At 44.4% G+C, this 17,635-nt stretch overlaps 1 protein-coding gene and 1 long non-coding RNA gene across 2 annotated transcripts; both read right to left on the bottom strand.

Annotated features, from left to right (window-relative positions):
- Nucleotides 1-12,337: 12,337 nt before the first annotated feature.
- LOC123412087 lies at nt 12,338-13,335 on the bottom strand. Its single transcript, XR_006613406.1, has 4 exons — nt 13,303-13,335; nt 13,128-13,223; nt 13,022-13,046; nt 12,338-12,403 (listed from the first exon to the last, which is right to left on the bottom strand). It is a non-coding gene; the product is annotated as an uncharacterized LOC123412087 (long non-coding RNA).
- Nucleotides 13,336-14,028: 693 nt separating this feature from the next.
- LOC123408267 (probable calcium-binding protein CML16) lies at nt 14,029-14,427 on the bottom strand. The gene has a single exon (XM_045101415.1). The coding sequence runs from the start codon at nt 14,425-14,427 to the stop codon at nt 14,029-14,031; it is 399 nt and encodes a 132-aa protein (XP_044957350.1).
- Between the last annotated feature and the right edge of the window lie 3,208 nt (nt 14,428-17,635).

Consider the following 17,635-nt stretch of genomic DNA (forward strand, 5'->3'; position numbering starts at 1 on the left):
ACGTCGACGGCAGGCCTAACAAGGTTGATGCGTCGGTACCTGCTCTGAAGATGGATTGATGGAAGAAGGCGGCGACGACCTATGAGAGTGCGTAAGACCGGGGTCATTCTCCTTTTCTATTTATTTTTTTGAAGAATGTTGATGATCTTATGATGTTATACTGTTTTGTACTCTTGGCACAAAACCTTCCGTTGGTAATTCAAAATTTATGGTTTATTTGTTCACAAACTGCAACCACACATTTCCAGAGATATTAGAGCTTGATGATGACAGCAGACAAACCATGCAAGTTGACAAACGCGCGGATACACACGTATTTTGAAATGTGCAGCCAAGCATCGATCGCCGCCTCGATGCATGGCCGCCGGTTGTGTTTGTCAAGAACTCAAGATACCATATGCCGGGCTGTTCGGTGGCAACATGTCGGTACAGTGAATGTGTACCAGATAAATACCGTGGAGCTTCGGCCTCATCAACCACCTATATATACGAACGGCTTCGACGATGATCTGCACTTGGACAGATAACAGGTACGAGTACTAGGCACTAGCTCGGTAGGTAACTGCACACGTACTCGTCATGTACTGCAAGAAGATGGTCACCTCCCTGCTCGTGGTTGCCCTCCTACTGTGCTCATGTGCAATGCCCGACGGAGCATCGCGCTACACCGTTGGCACGAGCGGCGAAGTGAAGGCGCCGAGCGCGGCGGAGGGAGCCGATGGTGGCCGGAGATCTGTGGCGAGGGGAGCGAGGTCGCTGGGGCAGAGGGTGCCGGCGAAGGCGCCCCCTCCGCCCAAGCCCAACAAGTCGACGGGGACGAAGCCTCCGCGGCGGCCGCGGGCGCCACCCCCGCCATGCACTCCGGTGGGAGACGGTAGATTCGGTTGATGTGTGTTGGCGCAACTCTCTCTCTCGTGTCGCTAGAGGTAGAAGAAGAACTAGATACAATAGTGGGCTTTCCCGGCGCTCAAACGCCCAGGCGCACAAACGCCTCTTTCCACTATCCAACTCTCTGGCCACCTCTACAAGCAGTATACAGGGGATGTTTTATACGCAGTGAACACACACTACTACTGCGCTGCACTCCTCCATGCACCCGTGATCCGCTAAGCCCGGCCACGCGCACGGCGCGCTCCTGCACGCACGACGCGGGCCCCTGCTGCATGCACTAACAAATTTGGAGACTAACACAAACCAACACTGACATAAGGATGGACTCATGCACGTAGAGCTGCCCGCACGCTCGCCACGCTCCCGCACGTCCCGCGCGCACCCGACGCGCCTGACGAGCCCGACCGCACCAGTGCGTCCCGCACGTCCCGCGCGCACCCGACGCGCCTGACGAGCCCGACCGCACCAGTGCGTCCCGCACGTCCCGCGCGCACCCGACGCGCCCGACGAGCCCGACCGCACCAGTGCGTCCCGCACGTCCCGCGCGCACCCGGCGCGCCCGACGAGCCCGACCGTACCAGTCGCCGTGGCTTATTCCAACACACACCCCCTAAGCCACGGCTTAGAGGAGTCCATCGTAGTCGACGTTGGGGTCGGCCAGGAGAGCCTGCTCCGTCGCCGGTCCTTTCCGCAGCTGCGGGCACTCGCGCCGGAAGTGCCCGTGCTCCCCGCATTTGTAGCAGCGTCCATGGCGCGTCCCTCCGTTGCCCGATGTTGTGCTCGCCGCACAGTCGTCTTGGTGGTCGCCGAAGCCGCGCCCGCCCTGCTGTCTCCGCCGCGCCGCCCACTGAGCCGCTGTGAGCAGCAGGTGTTCGCCGCTCGCCCGGCCGCTGACCTGGGTGCGCCGCCGCGTCCGTTCCTCGAACGCCTTCAGCCGCCCGAGCGCCTCCTCGAACGCCATCGCTTCCACATCACAGAACTGCTCGATGCCGGCCACCGCGGCGTACAGCCGGTCCGGCACGGTGTCGAGCAACTTCTTCACCATGGCAGCATCGTCGAGGGTCGCCCCAAGCCCCGCGTACCTCGCCGCCATGTCGTAGACCTTCCCGGCGTACGCATCCAGATCGTCGTCGTCGTCCATCCGCAGGCGGTCGAACTCCCCGCGCAGCGATGCCAGCCGTGCGGCCTTCACGCGATTGGCACCGACGAGACGCACCTTGAGGGAGTCCCATACCTCCCTCGCGGTGAGCTTCGCCGCCACCTGCATCAACAAGTCTTCCGGCAGCGCCGTGAGTAACATTGCCCGCGCCGTCTTGCACTTCCCGGCGTCCACCGCCGCTCCGTCCACCGGCTGCACCACGCCCCACAGCCCCCCAGCATCAAGGATCGCCTCCACCTTGATTGCCCAGGAGGTGTAGCCCGTCGGTACCAGCGGCGGGAGATGCATCGAACCCGACGCACCGCCGCCTCCGTACGGAACTATCGACATAGCCGCCGGCGCCCGATGTCACCTTGCTCCGATACCAATTGTTGGCGCAACTCTCTTTCTCGTGTGGCTAGAGGTAGAAGAAGAACTAGATACAACAGTGGGCTTTCCCGGCGCTCAAACGCCCAGGCGCACAAACGCCTCTTTCCACTATCCAACTCTCTGGCCACCTCTACAAGCAGTACACAGGGGATATTTTATACGCAGTGAACACACGCACTACTACTGCGCTGCACTCCTCCACGCACCCGTGATCCGCTAAGCCCGGCCACGCGCACGGCGCGCTCCTGCACGCACGACGCGGCTGCCTCCATCGGCCCCTGCTGCATGCACTAACAAACTTGGAGACTAATACAAACCAACACTAACATAAGGATGGACTCATGCACGTAGAGCTGCCCGCACGCTCGCCACGCTCCCGCACGTCCCGCGCGCACCCGACGCGCCCGACGAGCCCGACCGCACCAGTGCGTCTCACACGTCCCGCGCGCACCCGACGAGCCCGACCGCACCAGTGCGTCTCACACGTCCCGCGCGCACCCGACGCGCCCGACCGTACCAGTGGCCGTGGCTTATTCCAATAATGTGTTGCTTTAAGTTTTAATTACCGGCCGTGACCCCTCCTGCTTGCGTCGCTGCTGTGGACGTCGTTGCGGCCACGCGCTCATCGCCTTGTAGTATGTTTGTGTTTCTTTGCCATCTCTCTGAATGAACTCGGTAAACCGAGGACCTGTCAAGCCGCGACGATTTTCTCAACTGTTGGTCTAGAGTCTAGACCCAACGGCTAAACCTCTGTCCATGCCCACATTTCGCTTCTTCAGCATGTCGGCGGGAACGACCCAACGCGCGAATGACTATGAGGATGCAAAGTCCACGGTAGCGACACAAACACATGCACGCACGCATGTACTCCCTCCGTTCCTAAATACGCCTTTCGTTCCTAAATATAAGTCTTTTAAGAGATTTCACTAGGTGACTACATACGAAGCAAAATGAGTGAATCTATACTCTAGAGTATGTCTATATACATCCGTATGTAATCTTGTAGTAGAATCTCTAAAAAGACTTATATTTAGGAACGGAGGGAGTATAAGTCTTTTAAGATATTTCACTAGGAGTCTACATACAGAACAAAATGAGTGAGTCTACACTTTAAAGTATGTCTATATACATCTGTATGTAGTCCACTAATGAAACCTCTTTAAAGACTTATATTTAGGAATGGAGGAAGTACACTATACGATGTGTTCGTGCATGCATGCAGTTTAAATATGTTGAGGCTCTAACGGCCCGCACGCCGCTGGGTTGATGATACGCTTCGATGAATCTCAACAAATCTAGATCTTTATATACTAGCAAACATGTACGTGCTTTACAACGGAAGAAAAGAAATAACCCTTATACACACACTCGATGACATCAAAAAATCATATGAAATCTTTCACAATACCATACGAGAAACAACATAATAAGTGATGTTGTGGGCAAATATAAAGGTAGGATGATTTTTTAAATAACTAAAGTTATGTCTAGTTTATTAGACAACAAAAATATCATCTAGTTGTCGGTATCAATTCACGTTTTTGTGGTGTTCCTCCTTAGTGATACTTTAGAATAATGTGTTACCCGTGCACATTTTAAAAATAATTTTTAAAATGATTATCTTGCAAGATGATATCATATTTGGAATGTACACATTTGTTAGAGATTTTCTATAAAAGTTTCTAAATTTCAAGTTAGCATTTGAAAGATATGAATATTTTTAAAAATACTTGAATCTGCCAAAAAAGTTAAAATGAAAATGGTTGGGCCGAAATTGAAAAATGATTTAGCCCATCGGATAAGATGACACTTGGGCGAGGCTGTTCTATCTTGCGCTCACATGAAATGAGAAAAGAGGAAAAGGAAGAAAAAAAATGGAAGAAGTGGGGATCAGACCTTGGTTAGCTGCGTGGGACTGCAAGGTTTCAAGCAATAGGCTGTTGGTGTGCTTGTTGTTTGGCATGGAATAGCTTTTACATGAGCTAAAGGCGACGCTGGTGACTCTTTAAAAAAATGTGTCATTTTTTCTACTTACGGATGGCATAGGGTCGTAATTCTTGTGAACTCTAGAGTAAATACCGCGATCGACGACCAGAAATACTATTTGCTTTATTATTAGGTAAAGATGTGCACGTACGATGCATATCATTTTTTTGGAAGAACGTACAATGCACTACACCATTTTAAGCTCAAGTACGGTGGACTGCGAACTGTGATTGGATGATTAGAAGGAGAGTGATACCCCCAATCCAGCGGAGTTAGTCCTGATGATCACGTTATTTCTGAATTTATTTCAATATTTTCCGTGATGCACATTTAGGATTTCGTAAATCTCAGTATGATATACCGCTTCAGCCCCTCGAAGTTGCTCGTAAAATAGGGTATACGTGTGTGTCATAAGGATAAGCGAATGAATGTTTATACAAGCGTTTGCGTCTATACTATGTTCAGAAAAAACTCAGGTTGGGCTTGTTTGATTTTCTAGAACGCCTCAAGCATATGTAAAAATGACAAAAAATAATAATATCTTTTTTTTTACCTATAGAGATACAACTCCCTTGGTTTGACACGTCCTGGTGTTGCGAGGGTAACAGCGTGTCAGCGTCGCTGAGGAGCTCGCAAGGGTGTGTGTTGTTCAGTTTTCCCTTTATTTTTTTCACATTTTAATTCATGACGCTTGCTAAAATAAATAACATTAAAATACATAATTATTTAATTCATATTTTTCAGATTCAATATCTATGTTAAATTCAAGGACATTTTTTAAGTTTACGGTCATTTTAAACGTCTGTGAATGTTTCTTAAATTTGAAAATTTTATGTATTTGTGATTTGAAAACATAAGTGTATTTTAAATACATGAATGTTTTGTATAATTCATGATTTTTTAATGTTTTTGAAAATCCTTGATCATCTTCCAATTTAACTATCTCTTTCGAATGAAAAATAAAGATAGCCAATTTCGGAGCTAGCGTTGATGCAAGCGGAAAAAAAGCTAGTTGAGCGAGAGGAGCAGGGAGTCCGGCTAAGCGAGTGAGCGCTTCATGGGTTGGCCCATCGTCAGAGTATTATAGCCGCAATCCCATGATTTCAGTATGGAATAGGAGCTCACAAGAGGGCGAAACAACCACCATCAACTAACACGGTCGAAACATGTAAAGATACCACAAGTATGCACCAAACAACTTCAGTCACCCATTGAAACAAATATTGTCTCCAAAGCAACCCTACTCAATATATGAAACATTTAGGGTTACGGAGTGGATCTAGAATTTTAAGACAGGGTGCTCCATCTAAAAGAAATTGACAACAAATACACATGTGATTGTTCTAATTAGTTCACCAATAGCACACAGAAATAGATTACTATGGTCTCCAATTAGGCCTATTTGATTCAGTTGCACATTTCTTTTAGACAATTGACTTTCAGTGACACAAAAGAACATAGCTAGATAAACTAGCACGCTCAAGCCGGATCCAGAAAATATGGCAAACATAAATCAATCAAGCATCTCCAGAGAATTACATAGTCAACATCTAATTACCAGAAATGCTTCATTGATATTCAAATTGATCAGGCAAGACCACAAAAGCAGCATCACAGAAACATTCTCTTAGCCCCACAAAAAAGAAAATTCTCTTAGAACCACAACTACACACTATTTTTTTAGTCTAAACACACTTTAATAATCGATGATGTTCATAGGGATACAATGAATATCTGGAGCGTTGAGGAGCCAAAGATGACACCCCAAATCCAGACCGAAAGCATGCTTAGGAAGGCTATGAGCCTCTATATTAGCAGACCTTCCTTCGGAGATGAAGGAAATATTTTCAAACTGTGGCACAATAGCTTTGATCTCACGCACAACACTTGAGTATGAGCCACCTTTGTTCCTTTGGATGCCATTCACGACAAACCCTATTTAGCGCCACAGGCGCCGGTTATAGGCAAATTTTGCTAACCGACGCCTACAACGCTCTGCAATGGGCTAGCCCATCTAGAGATCCTGTGTGTGTTTTAGTCCGTTATTGTTTTTCCAAATTGATTAATTATTTTTAAATCGGTGAACTTTTTTGAAAATCGATGAACTTTTTTAAAATCTGTGAACTTTTTTGAAAATTGGTGTACATAATTTAAAATTCGTGAACTTTTTTCAAAGTCAATGAACTGTTTATAAAAATTGATGAACATTTTTCAAAAATTGACGATTTTTTCGAATTATGTGAAGTTTTTGAAAATCCATGAACATATTTCAAAATCATGAAATTTTTTTTCCGTAATCATTGAATTTTTTCTTAAATCTGAACTTTTTAAAATTCTATGAAGTTTTTTTATTTTTTAATGACCAACACATTCTACATGGGCCGGCTTACAAGGAGGAGCGCTTCAGGTGCCGGTTCCCCTAACCGGCGCTGAAGGCGTCATAGGACGTCCCATAACAATCCGTCCATCATCCATCCATCGATTTCTTGTTGAGTGGGCTGTTGGCCTGTTATTTTGCCGTTTTATATCCTCCAGGCCAACTCCGAGTTTCCAAAAATATGCAACCCGACCCAAAAGCGTCCAACAGATCTGGCTTTGTCTCAAAGTGGCCGTGTTTTTGACTGAAATTTTGGCCCAATAATAACCCAAATAAACGTTGCAAATAAAAAAACATAAATATTTATATTCAAACGTCCACATGTCCATGATAGTCAGGTTTAACATTGTTCTTGATTAAATTAATAAAACTTAAAAGACATGAAATAAAGTAGATGGTCCGTCGTCGGTGAGGCCGTCGTCTTGAGGAGCCGCCGTCCGAGTCGTCCTCGTCGCAGATGAGGTCGACGTATGGAGGTGGCTGCCAAAGGTGGGCTGGCGGTGGCGGCCCCTGCCAGACCGGAGGCACTTGCGGCGCGGGACTACCTCCTCTTGTGGTTCCTGCTCCTGTAGAGGTGACTGCGATGGTGTGGGTGACCATGGGCCGACACCCAGCAAGTCGGCCATCTCTGACGCTGTGGATGACCAGCTGCACCGCTGTCCCACAAGATGCGGGTTCCACACGGCAATGAGCGGCTCCTCCACCACCTCCTCATGCACCTCCTCCTTGACCACGACGGCCATCTCCAGCTCCGGGAGATCGGGATGGCCACGTCGCCGGCCGCAGAGAGGGCCAACTGGGGCTCCAGACCCTTCCATTGACGCTCATCGTGGGTATTTATGGAGTCCTCCATGACATGCCTCATGAGCTCGGCCTCCTCCTCATCGGTCTTGGAAGTGGTGGTGGCAGGGACGGGGACGGAAATGACGTTGGCGTGAGGCCGCGTGCACGCCTACGCCCACACGTTTAGGGCGGGCTCTCAGCATGAGCACGACGCGGTCCGCGCGAGCTAGGAAGACGACCGACAAAAAAGGATTGTTGCCGCAGGTCGAGCTCGTCGCAGAGCCACACATCCCATAGAGGCAAATCAATGACATACGTGCGGTTGTATAGCAGATCTCATGGCGGGCGGGCATGGCGTCGGTCGATCTCCTCATGGCGGGCACGATCGCTCAACGACATCGGAGGGATTGGCACCCGATCCACAGAGAGATGTCAATTGTTGCGGAGGTGGGCATCTCCCCACTGGAGTGGCATCGTGGTCTTCCAATAGCGCCCACAAATGTCCACGAAGACATACGACCTATTGCGTTGCGGGGCCACATGCGACACAATGGCAAACACCGAGGGAGCAAGTGGTGTGGGCACCGCAAAACTACTGGAGCGGTGGCTACCAGAGGAGGAACTGGCCTCATGGACGTCATTTCGATGAGGGGGTGGGTGTGATGACGACTGCTAGGGTTTGCTAGCTCGTGTCGGGGATGGACAATGCTGGCGGACTTGGAAGTGGAAGCCGTGGACTGGCCCATCCACGACTTCCATTTTAAGAAGGATGACGACCTAATAGGGTAGCTGACAATCAGGACCCGCCACCCCATGCGCATTTAATTTAAACGATGATGGTAGTTATGCGGCCGCCATATGTCCTCGAGACGGAGGAGGAGCAAGCATGTGTTTGTCCGTTCGACGTGAGTGCGGAAGCAAACCAGGTACTCCCTCCGTCTCGGTGCATTATGCATCTTACGAAAATCAGATAGTCTCAAAATGTAAGACACATTACATTAGTAGTACTAGTTGTATGCATATTAATTAGGCCTCATCTATTAACTGAAGGACCAATGCATGCAATTTATGCGGCATACTTTTTGGATTTGAAGTGGTCTCCTAACTAAGAGCAAGTACAATAAGATACAGTCAGCAGGTTGTAAGAATTAGAATACTATATTTTTGTTAAGTTGGATGAGAGACAAGAGGAGAGAGAAGGGAAGCAGGCTCTTCGTGAAGAGCTAGCTCTAGCACGTGCTCGTAGGTGCTTTGTGAGAATGAAAGGTGAGCCATCTATACTACTAATAAAAGATCAAACGAAAACTTCTCTAAGTACACACAGCTATTACACCCACAAAAAACAAACACCAATCACCACCACATAATTAGTCAACAAATTGCAATCTAACGGCCTTCCACCATCCATGCACCATGACGGTGTGCAGTTACCAAATTAACCAGAGGCTGACCGTGCTCCACCTCCTCCTATAGCGAACTGTTGCACCTCCCCGCAAAAAAAACGAGCCAATCAACTACAGAAATTTAAACACAATTAACGGCAGCCACCAGCCCTGTTCTGCACCATCGCCATCGCCTCCGCCTCCGCCTCCGCCTTCCTTCCCCGTCCGCCTCCGCCTCCCCCTCCCCCTCCCCGTACGCCTCCGCCTCCGCCCCCCCCCCTCCCCGTACGCATCTGCCTCCCCCTTCCCCTCCCCATACGACTCTGCCTCCGCCGCCGCCGCCATCGCGAACTGTTGCCGCGAGCAGCATCGCCATCGCCAACTGACAAAGGAGTAGCCTAGAGTCCATCCGGCAGGTAGACAACCGGGACGCCACACGACGAAACGCGGCTGCAGATACAAAAAGGAAGCACAGGTGCACAGTTTGAGTTCTCTTGCATTTTTTGAGATTACAGAGAAACAAGTATACCAGATCGTAAAGCTTTCCAGAGTTGAAGCACACTACTCATGTTTTTATAATCAGTTCAAAATAATTTAACTAGAAGGATCAACAATCGAATCTAACTAAAAGTCACAGAAGGTCACAGAAGGTACTTAACAAATCGAATCTAACAGGTATGTATCAACTAACTTGAGTGAATCACTGTCTAGAAACATTTAGATCGTAAAGCTTTCCAGAGCTAAAGCACACTACTCATGTTTTTATAATCAGTTGAAAATAAGTTCCTTGCATGATCCATAAGAATATATGATCTGGGTTTGGCTTTTTTCTATCCAAAAAGCCCAAGTCCTGCATAACACCCTGTAGCAAAGGCCTACCTGGTAAGCTGGTGAACTTCCATTCCTGCTATGGCTTTTCGTAAAGAACAATTATGAACCTTCTATAATTAAATTTGGACCAAATAGAAACCACCGTGGGAACACACATAGGAAGGCCATACTTCGGTTATATATTTACATCGAACCAAAGGGAGGATTACATTTGTCACAAAAGCTTTTACAAAACTGAAGGTAAACATGCATGGTAAGAAAGGCCAAAACAAGCACCCCTCATGTTTTGCTACTATTTTTTATAGTATCTCGTACAGAAAAATTGGAATGTTTCCTCGAGCCACTAAGTTATCCACCTCATGTGAGTTGGATGATTCACAGTTCTATACAAAAACAAAAAAACATTCACCAAAAGTTTTTAAAGTGGTGTGCAGATAGATACTTCATTATCTGAATCATGTTATCCATTTATTTAGTATAGTAAAAGCACATGGAAGAAATATTCAATTATTTGCACAAGGACAAATGAAACTATAGCAAACAAGATATTGTGAGAGGGCCAACAACCAAGCAAGAAGGAAAAGAAGTTAAACTGTGGATGGAATTAAAAATTGTATTGAATAGTACTTTATTTTAAATTAAAAAATAGCAAGAAGAGTGTGATGCATGGCACCTGCATTAATGAAACCAAATTGCCAACAACAGCAGTTTCACCAATGACTAGACCTGCTCCATGATCCAGCAATATTCCTTCCCCAATTTTGGGACCTGCAGATTTAGCAATAAAGAATGTTAAGAGAACAAACTAACATTACCATATCATACCAGGATATAACAAAGCCGCCACTTAAGATGACAGATTTACTTTTCAAACTCAAAAGGCAAACCATGTATTATTTCGGGGGAGCCAGGCCCCATGCCCCAAACATCATCTGAGCATGAGGATATATTTAAGGATTTGATGCTTATGAATTAAAAAATTAGTGATGAAATAATTTCCGGTATATTTGGTCATCAAGCAAGAAAACCCCTAAACTAGCCCAGCAAGGTTGTGCGTTTGGAAACAACCAGAATTTACTCTTTGGCGGCAATGTAGCCTAGGATAGTTTCAAAATTAGCTGTGTGAGCCAAATCCACTTGCACTTTGGGCAAAAAATCGCACACAAGAACAACTCTTTGGCAACTCATATGGATCTCTGAGGGGGCTTCCCTACAAAACATAACTATTCTCCAAAAGCTAGGATTAGTGAGATTAAACCAAACAGCTAGCCAAGGCTAGCACAACAAAGCCGGGATAAGTTACTTGGGCTATAGCCCAGCTTAGCTAAGAGCTAAATGTATCCTTCGTTTCATTATTCAGCTTGCATGTACCCTCCATAAAAATTACACCAGTTTGAACAAGCAGAAGGTCTGGTGAAATATAGACATCATTCTTTTAATCATTCTACAGGTTACTATCCTAAGTTCTAACAATCATTTATCATGACAAGCCCCAAACACAAATAAAGGCTTTGGGGTGGGATAAGTATTAGCAAGAAAATTTGTGGCATGATTATTATATTTTTAAATTAGACCATAGTAATTGCATGTTGTTTATGGTAACTGTTTTGGCTACTGCAATTATCTAACATCTTTAATCATGCTTCTCAAAATTAAATGACATCAATATTCATATGAAGGCTAAGATATGTCAGATTCCAACGGTGCGGGGGCGCGCACCCCACTTCAGGACATAAGTAACAACCAAAATTCGGGTAACTATCATCAACCTTTCCTAAATTCTAATAATGTTATTGTTGTTTATGTCCCAACTTGTTGTGTGTATTTATGCAGACCCTAAAGAATTAAAGAGGCAGAGAAACAGAGAGTATTATGCACGCAATAAAGATGACATTCTTAAGAGACGTTGTGAGGCCCGTGATAAGAAAGCTGGTTCAACACCAGTGCTTACTGACCAGCAAAATGAAACAAATACGCCCGTGCCTATGTCCTGAGGTAAAAATGAGCTCATATTGCATGCTTATGTTTTGTTCATATAACTGATGAGATGTCATGCACCAAACTAACACTAAGGTGCCATAGATGTGGACACGATTGAGCTGCAGGGGCAAATGGTTGGCGAACATTATTCGCACAATGTGGATGATGCATTCATTGGACAACTTCAAGCTGAACAAGAAAATGAAACACAGACCCAGTTTTCCATGCCCATTGGTAATGATGCTCAAAACAGTAGATACAACCCTATGTGTATCTAGATTCACCAAAAGTTTTTAAAGTGGTGTGCAGATAGATACTTCGTTATCTGAATCATGTTATCCATTTATTTAGTATAGTAAAAGCACATGGAAGAAATATATTCAATTATTTTCACAAGGACAAATGAAACTATAGCAAACAAGATATTGTGAGTGGGCCAACAACCAAGCAAGAAGGAAAAGAAGTTAAACTGTGGATGGAATTAAAAATTGTATTGAATAGTACTTTATTTTAAATTAAAAAATAGCAAGAAGAGTGTGATGCATGGCACCTGCATTAATGAAACCCAATTGCCAACAATAGCAGTTTCACCAATGACTAGACCTGTTCCATGATCCAGCAATATTCCTACCCCAATTTTGGCAGCTGCAGATTTAGCAATAAAGAATGTTAAGAGAACAAACTAACATTACCATATCATACCAAGATATAACAAAGCTGCCACTTAAGATGACAGATTTACTTTTCAAAACTCAAAAGACAAACCATGTATTATTTCCCGGGAGCCAGGCCCCATGCCCCAAACATCATGTGAGCATGAGGATATATTTAAGGATTTGATGCTTATGAATTCATAAATTAAAAAATAATCGCAGCCTCATGTGTAAGCAAGTTTTAGAAAACGCAATGCTTCTATGCCTCCAAAAAGTGAAAAAATTACAAAGACAAACCTTGGTTCAGGTTAAGATATTTACAAGGATAACATAACAGACATACATATTCCCAAGCAGCAGACCCATATGCAGTAGTTAAGGCGGCAAAACATATTTCCAGGAAGGTAGTAGAAGAAGCTAAACATCATTCGATAAAAAAAACTAAACATCATGTACTAAATCAGAGAAAATAATATGGATTGGAGGGAGTAGCTATTTTTTAGTGGAAAAGCCAAACATCATATAGCTAAAGAGCAACCCCGGTATTAAACACAGCAGCAGGAAATATAAGACAATTTTGTACAGATATTATGATACACCAACAATATACCTGGGTGTATATCCACTGCAAAAACCTGAAAGGAGAAGGCGGGCACCATATGTTAGTCCACATAAATGTATGCTAAAAAACTGCTTCTTAAGAAATCAAGGTTCACCTCGCTGATACGGCTTTGCAGCGCCAACGCCAGAACCTTACGCCCTTGATTCCATAATACATGAGCTATCCTATAGGACTGCAAGGAATGGTAACCCTGTAGCAGTTTGCAAGCAACATGAGTCTTGTTACCTTTTCCAGATATGAATTATATGATAACAAGAACTCATAGTCACCTTTAGGTATAATAGTGCCCAGCTATATTGTGTACATGTCTCTTCAGAAAATAGAAAGATCTCTTCTATTTCTTGAGTCAATGCATCATAAGTGCAAGCACACATGACCAGTAATAACTGTGTTTTCTAATCACGAGAGAAAGAAAGATCTCTTCTGGTTCTAGAGTCTCCAATGGACTCCTCATGACAACAGGATAACATATCAATACTCAAGCTTGGAGGGCAGCACATAGAAGTACCACATGCCTGGAAATAGTACAATTCAAAACAAAGTAAGATACATAGTGTATACGAAAAACTTGGATACAGCTAACAAAAGTATCTGTATGAGCAAGATGTGTCGAATACCAGCCAACTTTCACTAGGTCAATGGCAATGCAACCAACCCACGAGCCCTCAAATTTCTTGTTCTGAATTGGATGTATCGTCTGCGTACACTTCCCACTTCTGCAGTCTGGAGTGTCCACAGAGAGCATGAATAAGATGATAAACAGAATAAAAGCCAGCCAAAGTTAAAATTGTATGATAAATTTTGTTAGAATGTGGGCGTACCCACACGCCCGACGGCACACAACCCTCCTCCATCGAGCAGCGACAGTAGAGCGGGGTGCAGCAAGCTCAGCCTACGTCGACGGGCGGCGTGGTCTCTCTCCTCCATCGAGCAGCGGAGGCCATGCGAGATGCAGCAGGCTCTGCCTTCGTCGGCGGCTACGGGGTCCCTCTCCTCTATCGACCATCGGCGACAACACGAGACGCAATCGGTGGCCAGGGATGATGCTGGGTGCGGGGCCTGGCGGTGCATCCCTCGCCGATCCAGGACATGACCTTGCTGAGCTCGGCGTCGGAGATGCGGTCGTCGCCGTTGATGTCGTAGACGTCGATAGCATCGCGCAGCTCGGCGTCCAGCTCGCGCTCCCCGCGGCCGCGGCCGTGGAAGGCGGCGAACTCGCCGAGGTCCACGTAGCCGTCGCGGTCGGTGTCGAGCTCGTCCATCATGGACGCCACCTCCCGGCCCCCTGCCGACTCGGTGACTGGCGGCGCGATGGCGCGCAACACGGCCGCCAGCTCCGAGGGCGAGATCCTGCCGTCCCCGTCCGTGTCGAAGCGGGAGAACACCTTCTTCATTGGCGGCCTTCTTGGCGGCGGCGGCGGCGAGAAGCTGCGAGGGGTCGTCGTCGAGGAGATCGGATCTAGGAGGAGGCTGGGTTGGATTGGAGGAAGGATAGGGTGGGTTAGAACCCTAGCCGCCGCCCAGTGTTGTGTGGTGTGAGTTGTTGTTCGAGTGTGTGTGTGGTGTGAGTGTTGTGGAAGCCGCCGGCATGTGAGTGTGCTGGTGTAATGACGAAAACGGGGCTGGAGGTTCGAGGTAATTACGGGCGTGCGTGTAGTGGAGGGTATTGGAGGTGGGGGTGGTTTGGTCATTTTGAGGAGGGTTGTTGGGACGGCTGTAGTGGGCTTCGGCGTGGGTGTGGCCTTCGGAGGTGGGTGTCGGCCTGCCCTGGGGGGCGGTTGTAGTGGGCTTCGGGGTGGGTTGTTGGAACGGCTGTAGTGGGCTTCGGGGGTGGGTGTGGGCTTCGAGGGTTATTTGCATTAGAAAAAAAAATTAACATCTATACTACTAATAAAAGATCAAACGAACATTAGTTTTGTTTACGAGCATTATTTGAAATGCATGAACATTTTTTGAATTCATGAACATAGTTTTGACTCGACAAATATTTTTTAAATCAATGAACTTTTTCTAAAATTAGGGAACGAATTTTAAATTTCCCTTTTGTTTTGTATTTTGGTGAACATTTTCTAAAATTTCATGGACATTTTTTCGGTTTCCGTAATATGTTTTAATATACAATATTTTTTATAAAAATCATGAACATGATTTTATTTGCTGACCATTTTTTTCAAATCGTGTTTCTTTATAATTTATGAACAGTTTTGCAAAACCACCAACATTTTTTGGATCTGTGGAAACTTTACAATTTCATAAAAAAAATTGAGCTCACATACATATTATGATTTGTCAAAACAAATATTAAAATCTCAGAACTTTTGAAAAAAATAGGGGAGTCAAGCCCCGCAGATTGGTCGGCCCATAAATGCATAGATGAGGGAAGGACGTGTGTGACAAAAAGGGCGAGAAAAAAGCATGAAAGCTGGGGATCAAACCCTGGTCTCTTGTTAACTGTGGCACTTTTGCATCTATGATTATTATGGGTATAACCACTAATAAAACAACAAAGCATGATGGCAGCTTTAAAAGAAAATCAAATCGTTTTCTTTACTTATGGATGTCATAGTGGTTAATTTATAACATCTTTGAGAAATTTGTTTATGGACGGGCAAAAGTATTGCGTATTTTATTATTACGTAAATATATCTTACATGGTTTGGCAAGACCAAATGGTAAATTCAGGAATTCCAAAGTATATATAGGTCATGTAGAGGGTGCATTTCAAATTTACTTTAATTATCTCATATGTTCTTTACGGAGAAATTCATCATATTTATGAACAAGGAATTTTTTATGTACGGTTATTCGTGTGTTGCACATGCATGCTTACTAGTATATGATAAAATTAATACTCTTTTATAGCTAACTATTATACAAGTTAGCTATAAGATGGACTATAAGATGGCTTATAACCAGCAGTTGGCTATACTATTAACCATGCTCTAATAGCACGTTTTCAGTCGAGAAATGAATAGTGTGATTGACTTTTTGTGCAAAAAAAATTCTACCCAATTTATATATAGAGAGAGAGATAGTAAAAGGGTCCGTGCGTTGCAACGGGAGAAAAAAGATCATAATCTTCAATGGGCGAACAAAATTTGCTACATCATCGAGATAAACTATTACTTTCAATTTCATGAAATCTTGAACATTTTCTTAAAATCATGCACATATTTGAAAGCGTGAAACTTTTCTAAATTAGTGAACACTTATTAATTCATAACCATTTTCTATAAGTAAGAATATTTTTTGAATTCATGAATATCTAATACTATTGGAAGATAATTTCAAAATTGGGAAAAATTAAACAATTTTCTTGAATTGACGAACATTTTTTTGAAATTTATTGGAACAATTTTTGAAATTCACGAACATTTTTTTATTTAACAAATATTTTTAAATTAAAAAACATTTTTTGAAATGCATGATCATTTTTTTAATGAATAAACTCTTTTGTAAGTCACGAACAGTTTTTGAATTTTTAGGATATTTTCCATCGATAAAAATTTCTTGGATTGTTAAAATTTATTCAACTTCATTAACATTTTTAACACATGAACTTTTAAAAAAATCATGAATATTTTATTATTTGCCAAACATTTATTTTCAATGTTCCAACAACTACTATTTATGATTTATTGTAAAAGGTTTACATACTCATTCTGTTTTATCTTCAAAAGGTACATAGTAATGGATTTTTAGGAACAAAAGAAAAAACATAATGCGCTGAATATGAAGAGTTGGATGCGAAAGTTATACCATCATTTGTTCCGCACGTCATTTAATAGCAGTCTTTTTTTCTCAAATACAGACCCAAATGTGTGCCTCTTGTATCAGAAGGAACTTTAAGATGACAAAAAAAACCTACTACAAAGGAAGGAACTAAGAGGCTAAACTATCAATAAACTGTTAAGGGAAAACTGCATCATCTCTTGATTACTTTATTTTCTTATATACATGCAGATGTTACTGTGTCATGATGCAAGGCTCATCACAATTAAGAGAAATCATATTGAAGATCATTGTCTCTGCTTGTTTGTTATTATGCTCTACAAGAATCAATATCGTGGCAATACAGAAAATGGAAACGTGATATCTGATAGAAGAGAACAGGTTGTGACCCTAAACAACATCTTGCTCTTGCAAAAGATCCAACCTAAGGAGATCCATGAGGGAAGTGTACAATGGAGCTGCGCGGAGGACTGCCTCTCTCACAATAGAAGCAAGCTGTTAAGTGCTAGATTCTCCCAAGAAATTGCACATCTCATAATTTTGTCAATACCTGAATGGAATGGAATTCAGCATCAAGTTGGTAAAACGAAACATCATCTATAGAATCATCAAAGGAGGCCGAGCGCGTTACAATCTTGATTCCACTATCACACCTCCAGGCTTTGGCAACAACATGGAGATAGTTTCATTCCAACTGCGCAACGAGGCTTTATGCCCAATTATCAGGAATGTCTCCGTCACTCATGCAAACAAACACAATCTCAGAGAAGACGTGGGATTCACTATGAAGATTGAATTGGATGGTCGAACACCGTCTTCTTGACGCGCGACTTCAAGAATTTGATCGAACCGACCCCCTTCTAGAATGTG

The sequence above is a fragment of the Hordeum vulgare genome, chromosome 7H (assembly GCF_904849725.1).
Source record: "Hordeum vulgare subsp. vulgare chromosome 7H, MorexV3_pseudomolecules_assembly, whole genome shotgun sequence".
NCBI classification, from domain to species: Eukaryota; Viridiplantae; Streptophyta; class Magnoliopsida; order Poales; family Poaceae; genus Hordeum; species Hordeum vulgare.

Coding starts and splice junctions, on each gene's coding strand:
- LOC123408267 (XM_045101415.1), bottom strand. CDS start 14,427: ATGAAGAAGGTGTTCTCCCGCTTCGACACGGACGGGGACGGCAGGATC.